Here is a 24,097-nt window from a genome sequence, read left to right as displayed (position 1 = left end):
GGCTGTCGTCATGTTTATTCAGCCTGACCCGCATATGGTGTACTTTACAGGTAAGGGTGTCAAGCCTATTGTTTAACAAGTGAATGCCTGCCTGCAGCTGTGTTAAAATGCCTACTATGTCCTGCAGAGCCTCTGAGGAGGCCCCCAACTGAGGCTTCCGCTCAGCTTCCATGTCTAGAGTTCCCCGCCTTAAGTGCTTGTGCTGAGAGGGGGTGGCATATGGGAGCATAGATTGGTTTTTGTCAGTTTTCGCCCTTCTGCCCTTTGTTAGGTAGAGTCCGCCAATTAGTGCAGCGCTTCTTGTTAATGGAACCGCACACTACAGGTAGTCTGCAGTCGCCTGTCACTCTGCGCTATCCTCCTCTTTGCCCTTAATGCAGCCAGGAGCGCACATCTATGAATTAGTGTGCTTCTGTCACCTCAAGTCAATTTGGTAATGAGGAAATGAAAGAGGAGGAAAGAGAAGAAAGAGCTCCTCAGCATGATGAAATGGCCTTCAGTCACAGTAGGGGGGCTTGTTGCAACTTCAATACTCCAAGTGAGCACACCACTTGAGTATATCCTCCTTACTCGCCCTCTGTTGCCGGAGTCCAAAGGAGCGGGCTCTCAGCGCCCCAGCAGTGCCCCGAGATCATTACCAGGCCAACATGACACACTGCAGAGGCACCTACCTTCCAGGCCCCCGACCTCTACAAACCTCTGGATATCAGCCCGAGCTGGTGGTGGTGATGCACTGCATTACTGTTCATCACTCAGCACGTCCAGTGCAGTCAGAGCAGACTCCACTGTTGCACTCCCGTACTCCCCGGCCAAGGATATTAGCTCCATGCGCTGCGTTGCCAGCTCCCGCAGCAAGGTATTGCTCACTGTGGCTTCCAAGAAAGAACGGGGTGAACGGAAACCGCAGCTCCCCAATCTCCAGGCCTCATTGCCGGGTCAAGGCCCAACCCCGCCCTGTCCAGTCCCCGGGAGGTGGATTAGACCAAGCAGTGGGTATTGCAGCTCATCAGGTCCAGGTGATGCACACTTCTTGGGTCTTCCACGTGTTCGGTGTGGCTTATGTTCTTCGGGCCCAGGACACTCTTCCTCCGGTGGCCAAGGACACTCTTCGTCCGGTGTCCCAGGACACTCTTCCTCCGGTGCAAACTGGCTTGCCTGCTGCGTCGGTGACAGATACATTCGCCCCAGCTCGTGTCCAGGAGTCGGAGGCCCATCAATCTCCTGGGCCAAGACTCTCCACCGCCTCCCTGCTGGCCCGCACCACTCGTATCACAGTGGTGCCTCTCGGGGGTGCCTGATCCTCGCTCTAGGCCCCACAGCAAATGCGTCGATGTTCAGCACCATGCCAGCTTCCTTGGAATCACCAGCCTCGGGTGCCTTGGCTTTTCCGCATCATCTGTGGTATACTTCAGAACACCTAAAAGGCTATGGCTCAGGATAATTGCAGGATCTGCAGCGGGTGAGTGGAGTGCTTACACTGGAGCTGCCATCTTGGCACGGCTCTCGAGCGCTCCCGGCCATGTCACATTCTTTAACCACTTTGAAACCCATCATTCTTCTCCTGTTTGGTTATTTTTGAAAAATGCACACTTACTCGTGTGCCCTAAGCTATGAGACCACAATGTGTCATTTCATTTTCACTTTCTATGATGCATCTATGACAGATCTTGAATGAAGGCCAAAGAGGATTGACAAGGCTATGGACTTGTCTGCATATTGAATAACAGCTGTGTGAGGAAATGATATTTGTGGCACACCAAGTGTCACCACCTTTTCTTGAGAAATAACACAGTTTACTAGAACTGCGTATAACCTATCTGTCAACCAATAAACTAACCTGGCTCCCATCTCATGGCTGTCTATTCCAAACCATGACAGTCTCCATCCTCGGCTTATCAGGAGAATACATTTTTTAAAAGTTGTGAACATTATCCACAATTGAGCCCTCCTCCAGGGCCCCATATAAGATTTAGCAATAACAGAACTAGAACTCTTTCCTTTCCTACAGGAACTGAAGGTGTAGAAGCAGACTTTGTTGGGTTTCTCCCTTTTTTCTTGGAGGTGTTTGCCTGTTTTTACAGAGTAAAAGTGGCTGATATGCAGCTTATTTGAAGGGATGTGTGCATCTTGAGGTAACAAAAAAATACTAGTTGTGTGTGGGAGGATCGGAGTATCAGAGGGTTTCCTTATCCTTCTGCTCTCCTAGCCATAAGTCGGCTTAATTTCCTTGCATCTTCTTGTCAATTTATTGGTGTTAGGGTCAAACTTTTATTGTCAAGTGTCAAACGTGTATGTTTTATTGATCCATGTAAGGAACAGATTTAAATTTAAATTCAGCGTATGCCTTTATTGTATTACTGAAGCTATGGTGAGTGGTCTCTATCACAAGATGATAAAAATAGTGGCATAGAACAAATATTTGAAAATCAAAAGCTTGCGGCCGCAATTCTTAAAATTTTCCTTAAACTTTCCCTGTAGTCTTAAGAATTCATTGTTGGAAACAGAATCGAATATTAAACATGCAATGTACACATGGTGGGAAATGTTGACTGTCAATAAAATTCAGAGATTTTGAAAATTCCAATAGGGCTTTTTGGGGCATACCATCCCATTCTGAGAAGACCTGGACCAAGAACACTGCAAGGATAAAGATGCTTCAGTAGCCATTGTTCTAACAGGATGATATACATTTCAGTGAGGTACATAGTAAATTAGCATAAGACAGAGAAGATCTGCAGAATGAAATTGCAGTTCCTATACCAGCACAGAAAATAAAGTTGCCCTGTGATAGAACAGGAACCGTCGGGAAATCTTGCAATAAACCAGCGGTTTATGCTTTTGTTCCTCCAGAACCTTGCCTGTTTCAAATCGAAGTAGAAATACAGTTTGATTGTGGTGCAGCTACCCACTTTCCTATCACCTTTGATTATCTCAATTTAATCATCTGGACTAGGGGTCTGCAACCTATGCCTCTCCAGATGTTTTTGATCACAACTCCCATCAACCCTAGTCAGGATAGACAATTGTGAGGGATCATTTCACTTAAACGCCAAAAACATCTGGATGGGCAAAGGTTGCAGACCCCTGATCTAGACTGTATTGCGTCTATTGACATTATGTTTCCATCTTAAGAATGTAAAGCTCCAGTAGGGCACTTTGGTGACTTGGCTAGCAGCAACCACCTTGGTTCATTACATCTTCAAATATTCTCCTGTGACCTCCTTTGAGAAAAGAGAACAGATGTTTTGGTTTAAACATTCTGCTTTTCCTGATCATTCTCTTTGTGTTTCATAATTTAAGACAAAGAATCTCTCCTAAATTCGACAGTGTGTGTCTTTGTCCTCCCCTCTACCTCCTCTTTGTTCTGTGTTTTACGAATAACGTCCCCAGTTGCCTGTCTGTGTGAGTCCTTTGATTGACTGGGTCAAAATACAATCCATTTTCTGGAAGAGAGTTCTCAAACTCCCCAATGCTGTCTCTATGGTTGTCCTCATATACAAACTCAGCTTCTCCTCAATCCAGTGTTTAATAAAGTGGGAGAAACTGTTGCTGTTCAGAAATATTCTAGATCCACCTACCAATTCATTATATATGGATGTTTTCGGTCTTATGCAATCTAGGGCATCTATTGTGCTTTATTGCTGGATCCAAGAATGTGTAAACATCCTAGAGTCTGTAAATACATCCGCCCTGGACCTCTACACAAATCCTGTTGGGGTTAAGAAGAAACTAAAGTTTTTAGATTGGTCACTAAATACTTCCTAAATATCTAAGGAAGTTCCCTAACAGGAATTGGATACTAGTTTTTGTACACCTTAAATTGAATTGATATCCTATCAGGAAGATTAGTGGTTGTAGGCAGAACATACCTAGAGAGCAAAGAGGAGGTAGATTTGATTGTGCTGAGTTCGAAACCCTGTTGCATCTGTTCATAGAATGTACAGTGTTATGCCCTACTCGTCTTCATTTTTTAAAACAATTTGTTCACAATGAACTCTCTCTTTTACAGAATGACTTCTAGTTAAGAATATTAAACGGCAATGAAACTCATCTAATAATTGTAGCTTTTAGCTTTTTAGAAAAGATTCTCGAAGTTGACTTTTTAAAATGATATTTTGTGACTTTTCTTGCCGTTTTCTCAAATGTTGTATTGCAAAATGCATGCTACATGTCAATTTTGGTAATATCTTTTGTGAAAAGTTTTAATAAACCAATCACAATAAACAAATTAGAAAAAAATAGATTGCTGTTCAAGAAATGTTGACTTTTTGTCTTTTTACCATTTCAGCACCTTCCAAGTAGAGGAAGTCCATTTTTTATGGCATTTTAATTCACGTTAGATGCTTGGACGTTTGACGCTTTAACAAACATTTGCTTTAGGGCATGTGCTATGCCATTTGTCACATGCCTTAATTGCTTGGTGTAGCACTGATTTCCACATAAGTGTTTTTAAAATCCTCCCCTGCACAGCATGATGTGGAACAATTCTTGGATTATAAAGAAATACATGTAAGATTGTATATACTAACCCATTTGAAACAGTAAATAATATTTGAACCTTGTCAACCAATTCAATGTGGGCATGGATATTCAAGTTCAATGATTTGGAGCATGGTCTCACCATCCTGCTTGAGCACCCATGTTACCTTGTTTTACAACCAAAGTGCACATAAATACTCACAATGCGCTTATCTTCCAGTCTCTGTTAAGCAATCGAGAGGATATGCCACATCTGATGCTGGACAGCAAATATCTCTTCCAAGTGACGTTCCCATTCAACCCGTCTCCACATGCTTTGGAAATGGTGCAGATCCCCAGCAGCCTCAAGCTCGGTTTCTTGACAAGAATTTAACAAGAGAAAAACATTTTAAAACTTTTACTCAGAGGTGACTGACGACCTGCTGTCTTAGTAGGAACATTGTACACTGCCTTGTGGGAAGGTCATGGACAAAGACGAGATCAAAGAACATTATTATTCAATGCTGTAGTCCACAACTTTCAATTACTCTGTAATATTAAGGGAAATTGATTTATCTTGTATGCAATGTTGGGCCATGAATACCATGGTACTTCTATTTAAATTGCCTTTAATGACACTGTGCAAATTCTGTTTTTTATGTATTTGGGTCCAAATGTTATAACATTAAAGCCCTTTTTTTATTCTTGTCCTAGAAATGTGCTTAGTACATTTTATAGATTACACCAACAATCAAAAAACGGCACACCAAAGAATTAGCTCTGACATTGCCAAGTTGTGGAGTCAAACTGATTAGATGCTTAACATAGTAGCATGGTGGGGATCATCACATGGTAGAATATTGTTAGAAAGGTATTTGTATGCAATAGAAGGTGAAGTGTGAAATCGGTCCATCACTATACAGTATAATTCCTCACTAGGGGAAAGCGTCAAATGTAAGTGTTACTTGCAAGAAAGATGGGTGATGCCAAAGACCCGTCAGGATGCAAAATAAAGGATAGAAAATATAGTCCTCTATCAGAAGCGGTTCTAGAATAATGGACTAGATGACGCCTTAGGATCTAAAATGTACTGAAGTTGGACAAATATCCTCGTTAATTCTAAAACTCACATTCACAGTTGCGTTCCTTTATTAACTGATGAATGTGATCAGTAAAAGAACACACCTAAGCTTTGAATATCATAAAAAATACCCTATTGCGCCTGTTGAACACTTTCCAGACAGCTTTATCAAGGAATACACTGACACACTGTTCCAAAAATAGCAGTCCTCATTTGTCTATGAATGCTTTCTCTGATTCTGATTTCTCGCTAAGACATCTGTTGTTCTGAAGCCCCCCCTTCCTGATCTCTGTGTCTCTCACATGAGTATCACATTCCCATGCTCCTCTTCTGTTCCGCACGATTAATCAGGCATCTTGGATTTGCGAGTCTTCTCTCTGGCTCTGTCATAGCCCTTGCACATCTCCAGCTTGTGATCTCCTTCATTAGCATGGTTCCCACACCGCCACTGCTCCATCAAGCCTTTACTCCACCTCTGGGTCTGTCATGCCTGGGAACTAGCAGTAGAAATTCGATCACACCCTTCACCCGAAGCTGACAAATCACCTTCAACAGGAGACTGTCTGGAGGCAAAAGAGTACTGAGACAATGGGAAGAAGATAATCTGGGTGGAGTTGAATGAAAGGTAGACAATTTCCCTGGTGAATAAACTGGAAGGCCCAAGCATCGGACATGGTGTGACACCATTCCAAGCCAAATTGGGAAATTCTCCCTCCCACTGGCGACTGGTGAAAGACATGCTCTTCATACCCCATCATCTGGGGCTACCCAAGCAGTGGACAGTAGGTGTAAGTTTGACAAATCCTCCAAATGTGAGCAGATTGTGGCTGGTTGCAAAAGGAGCACAGTGGCAAAATGTCTGCGTGACATAGGCTTGTGCAGCAGATTTCAGTTATGGAAACTAAGATGGTTGAGGAGCCTAAACAAGGTCTGCAGTGCTCTGCAGGGTAGTTTCCCCTGATTACAAACAGCTGATTTGAATATCTGATACCTGATACACCAATCCACACACTGTCCTCATTAACATACACATATGCAAACACACTCATGGAGGGTGAACCCAGGGGTGGAACTAGGCTCCCAAAAAAGACAGGTTTTTGGGGAAAGGTGAGGGTGAATGGAGGCAGAGAGAGTGGCGAAAGATGCGAAAGAGAGGCAGAGCGGAGGGAGGAGGTTGGAAGGAAAAACGCAGAAAGGTCTGTGTTGGAGCAGAGGGGGAGATTTGATGAAGACAGAAATGGGAAATTAGGACACAATAACGAGCAGGCTAGAAGGATGCAATAGAGGAGGTTGGAAGGAAACATCGCAGGAGGTAGCAGAAGAGACTGGAGGAAAATAGGAGGTTGGAAGGAATGCCAGGTGTGTGTTAGAGGATATTTACATGGGTAGAAGGTGGTTAGAGGGAGGCGATTGAAGAGGAATTTGGAGAGGAAGGAGGGGTGGGGGGGTTTGGGGAAAGACTTGGAGAACATCCGAAGGATAGTGAGTAGACGATAAGGAGAAGGCTCACCCAAATAGGGGTGGAGGTACTAACACATGGCAGAGCATCAAGGCAGCGTGGGAGGAGAGATGGGCAAGAGAGGAGAGAATATGGGGGCACAGGATGTCCCCAAGGCACGAGAACCTAGCAAAGCGGCATGGAGGAGAGGACAAGAAGTTGCAAGACAGTGCCAGATGCCACAAGCCTAAGACAGGAAACTAGCAAAGGACACAAATCAAAGCCTCTTGGCCCACTCAGACTACAGTGAGCTCTGTGGATGGTCTGGGGTGTTGTGCAATAATGCTGTACCACAGCTTCTGCTCTTACATAGGCTTAATGTGCAGATCCACATGGGGTCCAGAAACCTGGGAATTGGGGACTCTGAGGAATGAAGACAAGAAGCAAAGGACAAGAGAGATTGAACCCGTGACATAAATATACACATTCATGCACAGATACTCAGTCACTCACATGCGGATACACTGAAACTATTGCGAGCGGTTACAAACACACATACACACACACACATTACATTCAATCATGCACGCTATTGTGGGTCAAAAAAAGAACACAGACTCTGATGATTTTCCATCTCATTGCTTGTATTTATTAAATGAAAGGTGAAAACTCCTATCTTTCTCTGTGCTAAGGGTGTTTCCTACCTGACAAAATTAAGGTGCACGTCAGTCATCAGTGAGAGTCCAAATCAAGATAAATCCACTGTCCAAATTAACCTCCCCTAACCCTTCCACTATTAGAACAAGAAGAATGACTCCCTTCTCCAGTGAGCTTGTTCATCACCAAGTTGAATTCAGTAAAGTATCCTTAGGTAGTTCTTGATAACTACTTTTATTAAATCACTCAGTTCTGATACTGAGTTCTTCAAGGTTCCACCATGTCTTTCACTCGATTACTCTTTCTTTCCTTCTTGTTCTCTTCTGTTCTTATTCTAGTAATGTTTGTCCCTTTTCTTTCATGGCACAAGTTTATTCTTTTCTCTTCTTTCAGATTTAAGATTTTACCTAAATGGGACGAGTATTAGAGTTCCAGTAGTGATTCTCTATCTCCATTTATTCTTGACACTTTATCTCGACAGGGATGAGTACGGGCATTCCAGTAATGATTCTCACGCTTCTCATTTACTCTTGATGCTTTATCTTGACTGGGATGAGTGTGGGCATTCCAGTAATGATTTTCACTGTCCTTATTTACTCCTGATGCTTTATCTTGACTGGGATGAGTGTGGGCATTCCAGTAATGATTTTCACTGTCCTTATTTTCCTTTGATACTTTATCTCGACTGGAATGAGTATGAGCTTTCTAGTCGTGATCTTCGGTCACTTTCCACTTTACCTGGGTTGTTCATGGATAACGTCACTGGGTTTTCTAAAAGGCTTGGACACTTTATTCCGCTTGTCAGGTTGGCTTTTCGGTTCTTCTGTGGTTCCACATACGATTTCTCAGTTCTTTCTTTTGTCGGTTCGCTCTGCGATACCCAATAGAAGTGATATCAGCGTTGTTCATTGGTCCACCGAGGCTTGCTTGCAGTCACATCACCACTTGTCTCTCGCTCATGCTCAGGACGCCTTGCGTCCACCTTGGCTTCTCGTGTCATCTCTCCTTCCCAATGCTGTGCGCCAGAAGCTGCACTTGAGCTTCTCTTTAGCATCGAATGCCGCACGTCCAAGCTTCCTTCAGTGTACCAGTGCGAGCTGATTCGAAACTCACAGGTTCTCTCTCTCTCAATGTCTCCTCCTCTTACTCTTATGATGCTGTAGTGGGACTTACCTGGCGTAATATGAAAGTCCTTCTTCTTTGTTTAATTCATGCTCTGTATTCTTCCAGTGGTTTTTCTGTCACAATACAACATACATTTTCCTTCACAGGTACAATTAGTGCATTTGGATGACAATAACAGATTCTGGTTTGCTCTTTACATCTTTCGGCTTTGGATGGTTTTGAAGGTGGGTTAGTGATGTGTTGCTTTGGGAGTTCCTCATAAGAACGTAAGACCTTATCCCCAGAGGGGTAGTCTATCCCAGTGAGGTCCCGCTTACCTCTACCCCTCGGGAGGGGATTGCAGAGTGGACTCGCCTCCCTAGCCTCACAGGCAAAGACTCCCCCCTGGGGAGAAGAAACAGAACTCCGTGATTCATCACAACGCATATGGACTTTTTTATTTTTAAACTTTTACAGGAGGAGAAGCTGATCCCCCCCCACCCCCTCCCTCGTTCTGGTAGGGTAGAACCACATCAGGTCTAGAGGACAGGTTGAGAAGCAACCTGAGGGTTCCACACTTGCCACCACCACTCACTTCTGCATGCATCTTGATTTTAATGGGAAGTGCACTGCAAAAACCCAGCAGGAGGTATGGTGGGTGCCCCGGGACTGAAGGAGTGGCCCAAGGAGGGCGACCCCTCTGCCATCTGCCAGCCACTAGACAGTGCTTTTACCAGAAACGTATTGCAATAGTAACAATACAGAAACAAGGAATCCTATACATGGGTGCCTTACATTGGTTAGAGAAGAAATTGTTGTGGCATAAATAGCAGGTGAGGTAGGAGTCCTATTGGTATACTGACTAGGAATGATACAGATCAGATAAAGTGCTCAACATTAAATATTAGTGAAGTACAATATTTACAGACTATGGAAGGAAAAACATCCTGCGACCGGTGATGTCTTGTTTTGTTCTAAGTCGCACAAATCATATTTGATGCTCGATATGTGATTTGTCCCCTGAGTTTTAATCACAATTTGTATTTATTAAAATTGAAAAATACTATTCCAAGAAGCACTGTACACAGTCATATTATTGAAAGGAGCAGGAAAGGAGCAGGACCATTTCTTCAGTGCATTTTCAGTAAGACAAATGTTACTTATCCATTAAGACTGTTTCTGCTGCTTGTATAGGTTAGAACCACCTCCTATGCATATTCCACCCTCTACAAGTAAAGGTAGGCGTTAACACGGGAGTTCCTGTCACACTATCCTTTCTCTTCAGGTGCTGGTACCCATACTGACCTTCGGAGTCCACACCATCAGATTGTCTTCTTTGCCGTATAGAGACAGACTTGTACAAATACACATTTGTGTTACCATTAAAAGTATGCCAATTTAGTTTTAGAACCAGTGGTCTTCAAACCTTTTGATCCCAAGACCCGCCTTAGATAATTGTATGGGGGAAGAGCCTCCTCACCCCTGGATCCATGGAGTCCAAATTCCACTCAGTTTCCAGTGGTTATTATGCATTTGTGTATAATGGTGCCCAAATGGTGGTGGTGGTGCCAAACTCTTTATACCCTTTTCAAAATGATGCTTATTTGCATTAACGCACATTTGAAGGTGAATGTCTGTATTGAATTTTGAACATGGCAAGCAGAGGTTTTTAATAAAATCCAAAAGAATTGAAGTAGAAAAGTGTTGTGTGTTTATCTTTCACAACAGATTAAGCCAAGATTACCGACCTACAATATATTTTCACAAACACTTGGTGTTATGACTTTTTCTCAAATATAAAAACGCTGACATTTTAATGAAGTCACTTGGAGGTTTGCCAATGGAACCTTTCAGAATTAGTGTGAATGGTGTTTCTGCAACCAGTCTGTCAACAAGTGGTTTAATATTTGCAATAGCCAGCCACAAGTTTCCATCCACTTCCAGCTTTGAACGATACTTCGTCTTTAGGGCTGTAATAGCTCGGAATCCAATCGCACTAAGGTATGAGAAGCTGAAAGGTAACAGCACATTGACAACATACCTGGATAAAACTGAAAAATCAGCTGACTCATTTAGCTAACATCCTCCCACAGGCAATTTTATTTAAATTACTTGCCAATATGAAGTGACTTTGAAGCGCTGTCAGTTCCTCCCAGAGGTCTATAGGGAGATGGGCCCCTCCCACCATAGGAAAGGCTGTACCATTCAGTAATTGAGTTTAGAATTTTCCTCTGGAAGGTATTTTTCTGTCTGTGCTGGTTCTGAGAGAAATCAAGTGATTTGTTATCACTTTGGCAACTAATGAAAGGTCATATTCACTCTCCTCTAGAGTATCTGCTAGTAATGGGACTGCTCCAGTAAAGCCAACATCAACCATCCTCTTTCAAAGTTCCAGCTTCTTTTTGATTGCTGATATTTTTGCATTCGTAGCAAATAATGTGCTTTCTGTGCTTTTCATACTGAGGCTTGGGAATTCAGCTTATCGAAGAAAGTAGACTAACATTACAAGCCAGTGAGAATCACAGAGTGGCTGTTTTTGTGTTATCTAAACTCAAGCGAAAGTGTTGCGTTTTGTTCCTCATGAATGTGATTTAGAACCTCGCTCTGGATAGTCAAATGAGCTCTGTGTGAAAAACAAAGCATAATGTTCTGCTTCCATCTTAGAACATAATGTGGCAAAAGAAATGGGATCTTTTGGGGTGCAACTTAATGAAATATACAATCTTTACTATAGAAGTCAGTACGTCTGTGAGTTACTGGCCCCATTTTGGATAGCTTAAACTTCCCGATGTATCATGCAGAGCATCCACAAAATGGGCCTCATTACACGTTTGGTGGTAAATCCACCAAAATACGACTAAACTGATTTACTGTTACCGCCACTTGGTTCCATGGATTTACTGCATGGATTACAAGTGGTGGTAGGTGGTGTTAATCCCCATTTTTGGAGCCCATAGGACTCATTGGGCCTCATTCTGAGGTGGGCGCAAAGGGATACCGGGTACCGGTAATGACACCGGTGCTGGTAATCCCTTTGCGTCCTATTCCGAGATCCCTTAGCGGGTCCCTCCCTTAATGCCTAGTTTTACCAGGCGTTATGGACGGGACCCGTTAAGGGATACCGGGGTCAATAACAGTACCGCAATTTGCAGTACCGTTATTGACGCCTTCCCATTGAGCCCTACGGGGGCTCAAATGGAATGGGGAATGGCTTTTACAATGGGGATTTACCGGTCCCGCCAAGGTCGGACTGGACCGGTAAATCCCCATTGAACGAGGGTGGACGTGGTCCCGTTATTGGTGCTAGTGTTGGCGCTTATAGCGCCATGACTAGCCCCAACCTCGTAATGAGGCCCATTGGGTATTTTGGCAGAATTACTGGCAGCGGTCAAGTCCACCGGCATCCCCCCAAATATCATACCTCGATACTGACCACCCCACCACCCCGGAGCTGTCTGGTCAGGAGCAGATGGAAGGGCTCCTAAGTCCCATTTTGACAAGCAGGGAGGATGAGCAGGCTGAGCAGAACAGCCAGGGACCAACAACCTCCACAGGTGCACCCTCAGGGCCGCAGCGGTCAGAACAGCTGACTGCCCTTGTGCGTCAGTTTGTTGAGGACAACAGACTGGCCAGACAGGAGTGGCGTGAGAACTTTGACTCCCTAGGCAGGACCATCACCAGGAACACCGCCGCCATGGCCAAATCCTTTCAACACCAGTCGCCTCTGCGAGGAGGTCTCGGCCCTCTGCCAGGTTTTAGGCCGCATAGTGGATGCCATGGAGGCAGGGCATCCGGCTACCCAATCCCAGCAGGTGGCCACACCGTCATCATCCAGTTTCGACTCAGACAAGCCCGCTCCGCAGGTTGGCACGTACCCTGCGCCGGCAAGACATGCCGCCCCCTGGACCAGGGAGTGCCAATTGATAGTCAGGGCAGCCTCATGTAGGCATTGGAGACCTGATGGGACATGTGTGGGGGAGTTGTAGGGGGAGGGGGAGAGGGGTGAGGTTGTGTGGGGGAGTTGTGGGAGGAGGGTGAGGGTGTGTGGGAGAGTTGTGGGGGGAGGCGGAGGGGGGTGAGGGTGGTGGAGGGTTTTTGCACTTTCATCAACATTGTTATTTTTAATACACCCGTTGTGTGAAAAGCAAGACCTGAGTGGACATTCATCATTGCGCATGTGTCATTTATTCATATACAGTGCATAGTGTACATGTACCCCCACACCCAGTGCCCTCTGTCCAACTATCATGTTACCCTCTGCTGCCATGTGTGTCAGAAATATTGTGCAATCACTGACTGGCGTACAGCATCCCTCCTGTGCATCGGCACCGCAGTGATGTCCAGCAACATCTTCTTCATCTCCTTCATCATCACCAGGTGGTAGCAGTTCAATGTCAGGGGGCAGGGGCACGTTCCGGCGGATACACATATTGTGCAGCATAACACATGCCATGATGATCTTGGCTACCTTCTCATGCCTGTAGAGGAGTGCCCCAACCGACCGGCAGAGGCAGCGAAATCGTGCCTTCAACAGGCCAAAGGTCTGCTCGATGACCACACGGGTACGGGTATGGGAATGATTGTAGTCCTCCTCGTGCCTGTTCTGTGGGCTTCGGACAGGGGTGAGGAGACACGGCTTCAAGGGATAGCCACTATCACCTGCATGGGGGGCAATAAAAGGTAAATGTTAGTCAATTCATGATGGACAGCTGAACAAGTCACACATGCCTGCAGATTATCGTTGGCCACATGCACATGTCCCTGGATGTATTTACGCCATTTTCACTCCCTCAATGTGTCCTGTGCCATGGACTTATGGTGTGGGTTGCATCTTCAAGATGATACACGGTGTGCTCTGCCGTCTTGTAGCTCATGCATCGTGTACGCATACAGCTGTGTTAGTGTGACATTTGTGAGGTGTTGTGTTCTGTGAGATTTACTTAGAAGGAGTGTTGGCAGTATTCTGGGCAATCAGCGCAGATCATTCCCATGGTGACATGCAGCACTCCTGTGGTTGTGGCGGCCCTGTGACAGACAGTGGATTCCCTAGTTGGTTCAGTTTGATGCACTCCCAGTGATGCTTGTCCTGGGTGGTGATATGCTGGAGACAGCAACATAGTGCATATGCACTGCATGGTGTGGATGGCGTTAAGGAGGATGAGGGCCGCTGATGAGTGGTGCACGTGTTGTGGGATGTGGGGTGGTTTCCTGTTAGTCATGTAGTGATAGGTGTCGACCTTACTTCATTCATATGGGATTTGGGTGTCATGTACCGTTAGTGATGCTTTGTGGGGACAGTATTCGGTGATGTGCACATCGTGCAGTAACATCAACATTGACACCATGGTGGTGTGTGCATCTCTCCCCCCATTTCAATGCCATGTGCCAGTCCTACAACTTACCAAGCAGCCAGGCACGTTGTCCAGCATGTCACTCCATGTAGCGTGGTAGCGTGGAGTTCCGCAGGGCCATAGAGTCATGAGTTTGTCCAGGATATCGGGCACAACAATGTGTGATGATCTTGCTGGCGTTGCATACCATCTGCACATTGATGGGGTGGTATTACTTGTGGTTGCGGTACACCTCCTCCATGGCATGCGGGACCACCAACTCCACGTGGGTGCAGTCGAGGCCACCTACACAATTTGGCATGCCTGCCAGTGCATGGAAGCCAACTTTTGTATCAAATATCTCCTGTGGAGTCCGTGGTAGCGATATGTAGTCCCTTGTGTGCTTGAGGAGGGCATTCAGCACATAGTTTAGAATCCGAGAAAATAAGGGTTGTGATATGCCATGCATGTGCCCCACTGTGTGCGGGTAGGTGCCTGTGGCAAGGAAGTGGAGCACAGACACTACCTTCAGTAGAGGGGGGATGGCGGTGCTTATTTCAATGAGGCTGACAATGTCGTTGTGTATCATGTCCACGATGGTGGTGATGGTGTCCTGGTCCAGATGGTACAGGGTGTGGATCTGCTCAGGGGTTAGGTTGAAAGGACTGGCTCTGATGCGAGGGATTGGGGGCTGCCTGCGTGGTAACGGTGGCTGCACTGGTGGGGCATGCTGGGCCTGTCTCACCCTCCTTCTCCTCCTGCGTCTCCTCTGTGGTGCCGGCTGTTGTTGATGTTGTGGCAATGCAAGCATGTCCTCCAGCTCCAGTAATGCTACTACTATTGGAATATTCTTGGTGTGGGAAGGGGTGTGGTGTGTGGCTGTGCTCCTTTTGTACTGGGCCAGACTCCATTGCCTCCACCTGTGCTGATTGTGTGCACCTGTGGCAGTTGGGAACACTGCTCAAGGCATTTTACGGTTGGTCTGCGATGCCGGTATTTATGGCATGCCGGTAAGCACTTTCAACGCCTTCATGAAGCCGGTATTTGCATGTCCGCTTCACTTGTGATCTCCTCCAGTCTACGGCATGCCGCTATTGCCGGCATGGTGGGCCGTGTGCCCGCGCCCATGCCGCTATTAGAGGCGCCGTAATTTACGATGCCGCTAATAGCGGTCAGGCTGGTCAGAATAGCCCATAGCGGTAAGCGATGCCGGTTTTCTGTTACCGGGATCGTTTTTCCCTTAGCACCAACTTCAGAATGATCCCCAAAGACTTCCTCACAGGATCCCAGAAACAGAAAAAGACAGATATGGACAAGGAACCTACACGCCTCATTTTAACTTCTGACAGTCAAGCTTTGGCCATTAGACGTATACTACCAAGACATTGGAAGATTTTGTTGGCTGACAATGATCTACCATATCCTTGACAAGGGTAAGCCCGCCCTCCTCCTCCTCCTCCTAGACCTCTTAGCAGCGTTTGATCTGGTTGATCACAAAACCCTCACCAAACATCTCACGCATGCTGCGCACTTCTCGAACCACGCAGCTACCTGGATCACCTCTTTCCTAGAAGGCAGAGCTATGACTTTTTTTTCTAATATAGCTAATGCAGAGTCCACCATCATTCACTGTGGTGTTCCCCAGGGATCCTGTACTGGCCCTACACTATACAATCTTTTCACAAAGCCCCTTTTTGATAAACTGGATGCACTTGGGATCACATACACAAACTATGCTGATGATACCTAGGTGCTCCTTCCTCTTAAAGGATTGTATCACCAAGACGCCACAACCCTACAGCAAATGTACTCCACCATCCAATCCTGGATGGCTACAAATGGCCTTTGCCTCAATGGGGAGAAGACAGAAATTCTCATTCGTGGCCAAAAATCCACCCTAGCTAATCTTGACTCGCTCTACTCCAACTTCCGCCTCGACAACTGTGCCATCACGGTCTTATCCTCTGTTAAAACCTTAGGGGTCCACATTGATGCCACACTGTCCATGGACAAACAAGTCAGCGCTATTGTCTCTGCTGCCGCCTTGAGCACTAAACTCCTTAATGCTATAAAGCCGTTCCTAACCAAGGACAACTGTCTCTCCATTGCCAGAGCTACTATAGGGGCCACTCTGGATTACTGCAATGCATTCCTAACCGGCCCCTCCAAAAAAAACCTAACCAGACTCCAAATTACCCAAAATAACTCACTCAGAGCAGCCCTAAGTATACATAAAAGAGACCACATCAAACAAGCAGGAAAGACTGTACACTGGCTTCCAGTCAAAGACCGCATTACGTTCAAAATACTCACAACCACACACAAATGCACCAACTACACAGCACCTTCCTACCTCTCAGACGCACTATCCAGATCACACTCAACCAGGCCCACTAGATCATGTTACTCGAACCAACTCACTGTACCACGCATCAGCAGGGCAAAGGCAGGAGGGATAGGTTTCCCATACCTTGCCGCTAAGCTATGGAACGCGCTCCCTACTGCACTCAGAGCTGAAATGTCTCTCCATGCCTTCTGGAAAAACCTTCAAACTCCCCTCTTCAACTAACTGCCTACACTTTCCCACCTCACTATCCTCATGCTTCACTAACTGTGTATACTAACTGTACTTAGTATGCTTGTCTATATTTGTATGTAACTAAGCTATGATCACCCACTGTAACAAGCGCCACGATGCCTTCGGGCTGTTGTGCGCTCAACAAATGTGAATAAATAAATACTAAATAAATAAATAAATCTATCAAGTAACTTAAATGCAAATCTGGGCATTAGCTTCAGAAGAAATTGCTCAATCAAAGATACACTAGTACACAGTTTCATGGCATATGAAGAAGACAAAAGATCCAGTATGTGGCTCACAAATCAGAGGAAATGTTTTTTCAAATGCACTAGGTGCAAAGCGTGCGGATATGCCAAAAACTGTACATCGTTTAAACATCCAATACTAGGCCACACAATTTCCATAGATGATAAAATCACATGTGAAACAGACTATGTGGTGTATGTTCTGACATGGTCTTGCCGGAAGTGGTACATCGACAGCACAAAGTGCAAGTTGAAAATACATATTCAGCAGCACGTGCAAGCAATTGTGCATAACGACTCCAATTACCCCATGGCAAAACATTTCACAGATTGCCATCATGGCAATATGGAAAATTTCATTTTTTTGGAATTCATAAGATCGAAATTGGACCAGGGGGGCGGAAGGGAGACAGATAGCGTATGCTCCGACAAAAATAAACACAATGCATCTTAGACTTTGAGAGTAAACATCCTATTGGCCATAATATTGACAAACAAGTGTACACCTTTTTAGGACGATTAATTGTGCTATTCTTGTGCTTTCTTCCTCATATCATGATGTATGTCCATGTATTTTTGCATTACAGATGAGGAATGCAGTATTCTTTGCATCTGACGAGCGAGTGACGTTTCATTAGATCATTATTTTTATTATTCTTGGGTGGTTGCTTTCGTCTCCTATTACTCCTGGAAATAGGATTATATGTGTTATTCATTTATTGCACTTGGTTCTAGTGTGATTTGGGTATCTGATGGAAAGATTGTCTGGTTGCCTAATATGTTGTGTTACGTTAAATTTGCCAGATACCAATGTTGCTAGGCTCTATGCACTTTATACTGTCTAGCCATGTACATGGTGATAATGCTGGTAAAAAATATATAGGGGATATATAACCTGTTTAGAAAACGGAAATTGCTGCCCAAACACTGGGGCCATAATCATATGTAAGATTGCCAGTGTATCAAAACAGCACTCTCTTAATTAAGAGTATCGAAATAGATGATAGGTTATATACATCATATATTTTTAGTAGATGTATATATATTAATGAATGCACATAGCACTTTAGTTTGGCTGCTGCTAGGCACTACACACTTTACATAGGTTGACCATACATATGGAGAGACATATGGAGAGAATGTTGCCTATTGATATGTATACAGCATTAATTTCTGATCATCATGGAATTAATACAGCTAATTGCACATAGCACTTTATCGGACATATAATATCATTGTTGTTAGGCATTATGAACTTTGGACAGCGGAACCATGATTATGGAGAGAAGACTGGTTGATGACGTGTTGATAGCACTTCATCTGACAAATACCATTGCTGCTAGGCATAATGATACTGAGATAGTACTTCCTTGGTGTGCACATTCCAATTGATGTATACATATTGAAATATATATAGCACTCGATTCAAGAATAACAGCGAGAATACACTCATGGTTAAGCTCTATGCATGGGCAACAGACATATGACTACAGCCTAAAGCTGATAGCTTGTATACACATAGCCGTGTATGAATTGGAGCATATTGCTCACAGTTTTATATTGATGTAACGGTAACGACAATGTGAATATGAGGGTCACTCAGTGCCATATATTGGAAGTGGAGATGGGGTTATAAATAAATGCATGTAGCATTTTATTGGTTATATATTGTGTCAGCCAGGTAATATGTGCCGTACATTTGGTATACATACAAAAATGCACTGCGCCTTTAACAACTGTTCGGAGGAAATAGCACACAAAAGTGAGCAGCCCGCAAAAGATGTCTGACAAAGAAAATAGGAGGAATAAGTCCTCTTTCTGTCTTTTATTCCGTCACACACTTGGTGTTTGAATGGGTTAATTGTTGTGAAAAAGCGGCGAGGCAGCCTCGAAACGTGTAAACGCTGCTGAATTTTCGAGTGAAAACACTGTGGGAGTGCCATACTCTAATGGCTTTTTATCAGATTCATGTGATGTTTATTTAAAATGAAGAAATAAAAGTAAGTTTGTCTCAACGGGTGTGTACCCTGAGTATACATTTAAATCACAACGGAGAGTGCTATCCACCAACTGATGTGAGAAATAATTAGAAGCAGCAACATATATATATATATATATATATATATATATATATATATATATATATATATATGCAGCATTAGTGCTTCATAGATATAAAAAGCGTAGTAGGCCTCAAGATGGAAGACAATTCATGCACCGCTCGACTAGCAGGCCCCAAAACATCAGAAATAGTTTTACACAGCAAAAAGCAGTCAGTTCAAGACAGAACCCGAGAAATTTGTGGGCAAGATCAGCTGCCTTGAGCATGGTGTAAAGTCGTGCAGCTATTGGTTAAAGAGTAGGAGGTGAAACCCTTTTTGGCTTACTGCACAAAAACCCAGATTCATTTAAAAGTGGAAAAGGTTGCTTTAATGTGACAGGCCAAAGCTTACAGTTAAGCGCTTACCTGGCTCCATGGCCTTACAAACTAAAGAAATATTTTAAACAACCAATTAACTTAATTAAACATTTTCATTTTCCCCTAACAATTAAATAATTAAATAAAGCCATTTCCTCCCTAACTATCCCTTGGACCCTACCGTCTCCTTACCCCTTTTCCAGGGGTCCCGCTTTCTCCCCAGGGCCATGCCCCTCCAGGCTCAATACCTGTTCCCCCGGGGTGGCCCGCTTGTGCAAACAGCACCACCCCATCCTTTCCCGTGTCATTGCCCCATTGTGCTTCCCTCCCCCCACATCAAAAGGGGCCATGCCCCCGACAACCAGAACCAGTTTAATACCCCTCAGCCTCCCCTCTACACCAATCTCCCCCTTCCTATGACCTGCAGCCAGTCTGACCTGCCACATCACAACAGAAATTTTACATTACAACTTCACTAATGCCCCGACCTGTCACACAAAACTACCAGCCAATAGCTCCTTAACAGACACCAAAAAAAAAACCTAAAAACTTGACATGGGACGTAAAAAAAAAACCCCTCATAACCGAAGTACAATGGTTCCCCCCCCTTTAAATAAGCCAGACACCAGACCTAACCCAAAATGAAGGGGTGGGAGGGCGGGACAATCACCAAGTCCAACCGTCACCTGCCTCCCGAACCTTCCCTGGACCCTTAAATACCCCGGGGAGGCGCTCTGTCCCCCACGGCCACTCGCTGGCCGTGTGCAGCGCCAAAAACCTCCTCGGGGGGAAACGCATCGCGTTCCCCCCGGGCCTCCCTTTTGGCTTACTGCACAAAAACCCAGACTCATTTAAAAGTGGAAAAGGTCGCTTTAATGTGACAGGCCAAAGCTTACAATTAAACGCTTACCTGGCTCCATGGCCTTACAAACTAAAGAAATATTTTAAACAACCAATTAACTTAATTAAACATTTTCATTTTCCCCCAACAATTAAATAATTAAATAAAGCCATTTCCTCCCTAACTATTCCTTGGACCCTACGTCTCCTTACCCCTTTTCCAGGAGTCCCGCTTTCTCCCCGGGGCCATGCCCCTCCAGGCTCAATCCCTGTTCCCCCGGGGTGGCCCGCTTGTGCAAACAGCACCACCCCATCATTTCCCGTGTCATTCCCCCATTGTGCTTCCCTCCCCCCACATCAAAAGGGGCCATGCCCCCGGCACCAGAAAAACCCTCCCCCAAGGTGTTCTTTCTGCCCCACCCCCCCCACCAATTTTCTTTAACCAATCTCCCAGCCAAGAGCCCAGGTCTGCCAGATAATGATTATTCCCATAAATCGACAAGTGTACACCATCCTCTCTAAAGATCATGAAACCTTCATACACTATTTCCTTATGCTCCATCACCAGTACCGCCACCGAGGCACAAAACTTAACCATCTCTCTGTTTATCCCCTTCCGAGCCCGCTCTATCGCTCCCTCACTTCTCGCTCCCCTCCACACTCTCCGCGGCAACAACTTAGTCCACACTACAACTGCTTGAGGCCACATTTCACGCACCCACACTTAATCCCTTTTCATTTTCCTTAGCAGAGCCACCCCCGTATCCCTCACCAGGTCATTCTCCCCAGCATGAATAATCAACACCTTTGGAGCCCCATAGCGTTCCCTCAGCCCAGCCAACATAGGAAGCAACTGGTCCCAGCGCAGACCCCCTAACCCGTGCCATCTTACCACCACATCTTTATAGCTACACCCCAGTTGCCTACCAAGAACCCTCTTCTCCGCTTCTTTCCCAGTCCACTCAACAATTGAATGGCCGACAATCCACACTTGCGCCAGCTCCCCCTCCTTTCGCACAGCATCTGAAAAAGAAATTACAAAAATCACTTACAAATTAAAACATTCTACCAAACGCTGTTGTCAACAAGGTCCTCTGCCACCTTCCTTCAAAATTCCCCTTTATCCAGCTCCCTGACATATCCCTTGTATCTCCCGGACCTCCAACGCCCCAAACTTTTCACCTTATCCTCTAAAAAACCCAGCCTATTTCCCTCAGATGCTGCGCCCATCCTAAAGGAATGTGTACCAAAATCCCCTGCCTTTTCTCCTACCGATACCAAAGCCTTTCGCAATACCCCCAGAACTTGTGCCGCTGAAACCGGCGACCCATCCTCATGTTGAAACACTAAGCCTGTCTGTAACGCTCACCTGATTCCCGTAGAGGCGCCGGTCTTGACTGGGCGTATACCGTATCTTCAAAGGTGATGTGTAACACACGGCTGGCTCTTTGGGCTGGACCTCTGTGCACTGTATGTGTGACTCGAAGGGTAAGATGTCTGCAGATAGAAAATATGGGATTAAGGAACTGGGTTATTGAATGTCTCTCTCTTCTTCCCTTTCTCTTCTCCTGTAGAACCCCAAAGGTTAACGCTCTCACCTTAGGTAAGTGAACGCCGTGCTCTCCATCTGCCTCGGGGCAGGGTGCTGTAACCAGTTTCTTCACTGGATAAGGGGAGCAGGCCTCTTGACTTCAGAGGACTGCTGCCCGTCGTTTACTGCACGAACGGTAGGTTTCGAGTAATTCTAATGTCTTTAAAGTCTTTAGTAATGATGTTTCTTGTTTTGCAGGGTTCCGGCGATGGCGGATGACGGGCTGAAGTGAGTTGAAGATGGAGCCCGTGTGATGAATAGAAGCGCCTGGAAGCACGTAAGTAAGCGCTTGTTGCCTGCTTCACGATGCGCTCTAACTGTCTTTTTATTTTGCAGGTACAAGTTCGGAGCGGCTGCAGGGTGCCGGAATACCCACTGGGTTAGATGTGGAAAGGAGTAATGGCACGTGAGTATTAAAGTTCCCCAATGTCTTTAAACGCACCTTGTTTTGTCTTTCAGATGCGGGATGCAGCGCCGAAGGCCTCCAGAGCGTGCGAAGAGTTGGTAAGCTTTGGTCTTTCAGATGCCGGAATGCAGTGTGAAGACCTCCGGAGCGCACGAAGAGTAGGTAAGCCTTTGTCTTTCAGATGCCGGAATGCAGCGCGAGGCGTTGGTGACAGCCGATGGACCAGGTAAGTGAAGAGCTGTCACTGAAGACCGTAATGCTAACCTGTTCTTTCTTGTCTTTATAGGTGTTGCTGAAGACTGGATTTAGGATGGTAAGCCTTTTTCCTTAGGCCCAGGATCAGATGCAGAAGACACGATGAGCGTTCTGCTGCAGAGGATGCAGAATAACGCAAAGCAAGATTCATCCATCGGGTGTGGTTTAAATAGCCTCCTGTAGTGCTTAGGTGTCTCCTTCCACAGCCACGCCTAGGTAAGAAAAGAGTTCCTGCTTTCCAGAAGAGTTCCAGTGTTCTGAATCTAGGGAGTGGCTCCTGCCCCACCCAACAGGAAAAGTAGTTCCAAACAGAAGAGGATCAGAGGCTCAACTGGCAGGCAAGTAAGCAGCATGGTCTGCTGCAGGTAAGTCCACCCAAGCATTATGAGCCCGGCGCTTCCAGCGCTGGGACTGGGCATATTTATGAGCCTTGTGCCACTGGCGCCAGGACTGGGTCCAAAAGGTCCCAATTGGGACTGGTTGGCACTCGGAACCTGGGTTATGGATCTGCTTCCAAGGGAGTTGGGAAAACCCTGACCTTTTGGAAGCAGAGATCATGACACTGTCTTACCCCCACAACGCAACTTCCACAACCTGCCTGTCTGAACTGGGCATAAGTCCTTGCTCCCCTGACCCAACAAAACCCAAGAACCCTTTCCCTTTCGGTCCGTCTTAGACCTATTAATCTTTTATGTCCAAACCCGATTCTGTAATTTGAACATCCTCCCACTGCAGTCCCCCCAACCCCCATTTTCCCCCCACCAACTCAGAAACCCGAAAAGCCCCAAAGAATAACCAAGTAAAACAAGCTGCAAATAACTCCCCTTCCCATACCGACCAGCAAACTCCCCCAACCGCCTAAATCAACCTCTGCAGCAATTCCGCCGATATCGGCTTCCTCTTATCCTTGTCCCCCATACTCTCCCTTGCCCATCCTTCCAACATCCTACTCGCCATTTCCCCACCACTCGGCTGGAAACCCCAAAACCATTTCCCATAAAAAGCAATCCCGGCTAGCTTCCCTGCTATAGTTGCCCTTGACCAGCCCCTGTCCATGCACCTCAGGAGGAAATTCATGACATCATCCCTCCTCCACTCTTCCGCATCCCATCTACCCTTCCAACTACAAGCTCCACCTCCTAAAAATCCTCCCAGGCCCTCCTGTATGACTCCTTAGATGCCGAGGCCAATGAACACTCCACCAAAGCAAGCGCTCTCAGCTTCCTATCTTCCACAGCTCCTCCGGAATCTGCTGCCCCTCCTGATCCACATCTGGAGCCAATCCACGGAATCTCTGCCATTGAAAACTAGATAATGCATCAGCGATGCCATTATCCTTCCCTGGCACATGTGTTGCCTTAAACACCACATTCCATTCCATGCAGCGCAGAACAAATTCTCTCATCAGTCTTGCCACCCTCTGATCCCTTGCAGACTGCCTGTTCACCACATGGACCACGCATTCATTGTCAACATTGAAATTCATTTCTTATTTTGCAAATCCTTCCCCCACAACTCCAATGCCACCAGCAAGGGGTAAAATTCAAGAAATGCTATACTCCTTCCCTCTTTCAACCACAGAGATGGCTACTTCGCCGCACACCACTTTCCCCCCCAAAAAACTCAGAAACCCCCTGCTTCTGCTGCATCAGAAAATATCTGTACCTCCCATGTCACCGGGTCTCCCTGCAA

The 24,097-nt window shown here is 45.7% G+C and overlaps 1 protein-coding gene and 1 long non-coding RNA gene across 5 annotated transcripts in view; one reads left to right on the top strand and one right to left on the bottom strand.

The window, feature by feature from the left end:
• Positions 1-10,439, top strand: part of MYO5C (myosin VC) — a 1,282,854-nt gene extending 1,272,415 nt beyond the window's left edge. For all 3 annotated transcript variants that reach the window (XM_069624842.1, XM_069624843.1, XM_069624844.1), the window contains one exon: positions 4,700-10,439. In XM_069624842.1, the coding sequence (XP_069480943.1) occupies positions 4,700-4,852 (153 nt within the window). In that variant the 3' untranslated portion in view covers positions 4,853-10,439. The remainder of the gene's footprint in view (positions 1-4,699) is intronic.
• LOC138504385 (uncharacterized) overlaps positions 1-24,097 on the bottom strand; it is a 597,102-nt gene that overhangs the window by 254,010 nt on the left and 318,995 nt on the right. For both annotated transcript variants that reach the window (XR_011279831.1, XR_011279832.1), the window contains one exon: positions 4,682-4,836. This is a non-coding gene — a long non-coding RNA (uncharacterized lncRNA). The remainder of the gene's footprint in view (positions 1-4,681; positions 4,837-24,097) is intronic.

This window comes from Ambystoma mexicanum, chromosome 11, assembly GCF_040938575.1.
Source record: "Ambystoma mexicanum isolate Mex_15411 chromosome 11, UKY_AmexF1_1, whole genome shotgun sequence".
NCBI lineage: Eukaryota > Metazoa > Chordata > Amphibia > Caudata > Ambystomatidae > Ambystoma > Ambystoma mexicanum.
This window is presented reverse-complemented; position numbering and strand designations above follow the sequence as displayed.